Below are 1,254 nucleotides of genomic sequence, written 5' to 3' on the forward strand. Positions count from 1 at the left end.
CCCCATCATTCCCCATCATTCCCCATCGTCCCCAATCGTTTCCCATCGTTCCCCGTCATTCCCCATCATTCTCCTCATTCCCCATCGTTCCCCATCATTCCCCATCGTTCCCCATCATTCCCCATCATTCCCCATCATTCCCCCGATTCCCTGTGACTCCCTGCAATTCTCTGTCTGTTTAGGTAGAATTGGATCATGTTAAAATGATTTTTGGGCCTCCCCTTCCCAGTCTGAGGGTAGCCAGGCTTTAGTAAGCCCAGTGGCCACTGGGAATAATCCATCTCTGCTCATCAGCTCTTGGGTGGTTTTCCTCAGAAGAACCCCTGGAAGATTCCTGATGCCTCCCTGATCCAAAAAAAGCACAGCAGCCCCGCCTGCCACCCTTTCCCAGGACTCTGCTCCGTCCCTGGAGCAGTAGGAATCTCTCCTTCCCRTTTCTCCAGGTCCTCAACGAGACCCTTTGCCCGACCTGGGACCAGCTCCTGGTGTTCGACAACGTGGAGCTGTACGGGGAAGCTCACGAGATGCGCGATGATCCCCCCATCATCGTCATCGAGATCTATGACCAGGACACCATGGTGAGAGATTCCCATGGGAATGTGTGGGATTGGGATGCTGGGATAGCTCCAGAATCAGAGGATTTGGGGAGCTTCTTCTCCTGATCTTTGGAAAATGATCCTGCCACACGTCCCATGGAGCCTCTGCTGCTCATAAACCCCAGATGTGACTTGATGTTTGTTATTTTTGGGGAGGGAAGCAAGAGGCTGGAGCAGAGGAATATTTCCTTTTAGGAAAACTGCTCATCCCTGGCCTCCTTGCTGTCCCAACCCTCAGCTGTCCCAAACCTCCTCCAAGGAGTCAGGACTGAAAGTTTTCCCTGAGCTTTGGTGTCCCCAGAGTGCTGATCCCATTCCTGTTCTGACCATGATGAAGAAAAAAGCAGGGCTAATTTTGGAATTAATTGCTGTATCCCCAATCCCAAGTGCACTTGGGGAGAACAGCAAGGCKAATTTTGGAATTCTCCTTTTGGATCTCCAAGCACTTGGAACCCCAAGTGCTTTTGGGGAGAATTACAGGGCTAGTTTCAGAATTCCTGCATTGGATCCCCAATCCCAAGTACTCTCGGGAAGTACCATGGGTCTCATTTTGGAATTCTCCTGTTGGATCCCCAATCCCAGCTAATCTTGGGAAGAACCATGGGGCTAATTTTGGAATTCTCCTGTTGGATCCCAATCCCAACTGCTTTTGGGGAGA

At 51.0% G+C, this 1,254-nt stretch overlaps 1 protein-coding gene across 1 annotated transcript in view; it reads left to right on the forward strand.

Moving 5' to 3' along the window:
- Nucleotides 1-1,254, forward strand: part of LOC130586160 (otoferlin-like) — a gene marked incomplete at both ends in the record, with an annotated part of 101,375 nt that overhangs the window by 71,589 nt on the left and 28,532 nt on the right. Inside the window, 1 exon segment of the mRNA XM_057386880.1 lies at nt 444-578. Coding sequence (XP_057242863.1) covers nt 444-578 — 135 coding nt within the window.

Source organism: Malurus melanocephalus, unplaced genomic scaffold, assembly GCF_030028575.1.
Source record: "Malurus melanocephalus ecotype Western Australia unplaced genomic scaffold, MMel_1.1 scaffold_1088, whole genome shotgun sequence".
Taxonomy (NCBI): domain Eukaryota; kingdom Metazoa; phylum Chordata; class Aves; order Passeriformes; family Maluridae; genus Malurus; species Malurus melanocephalus.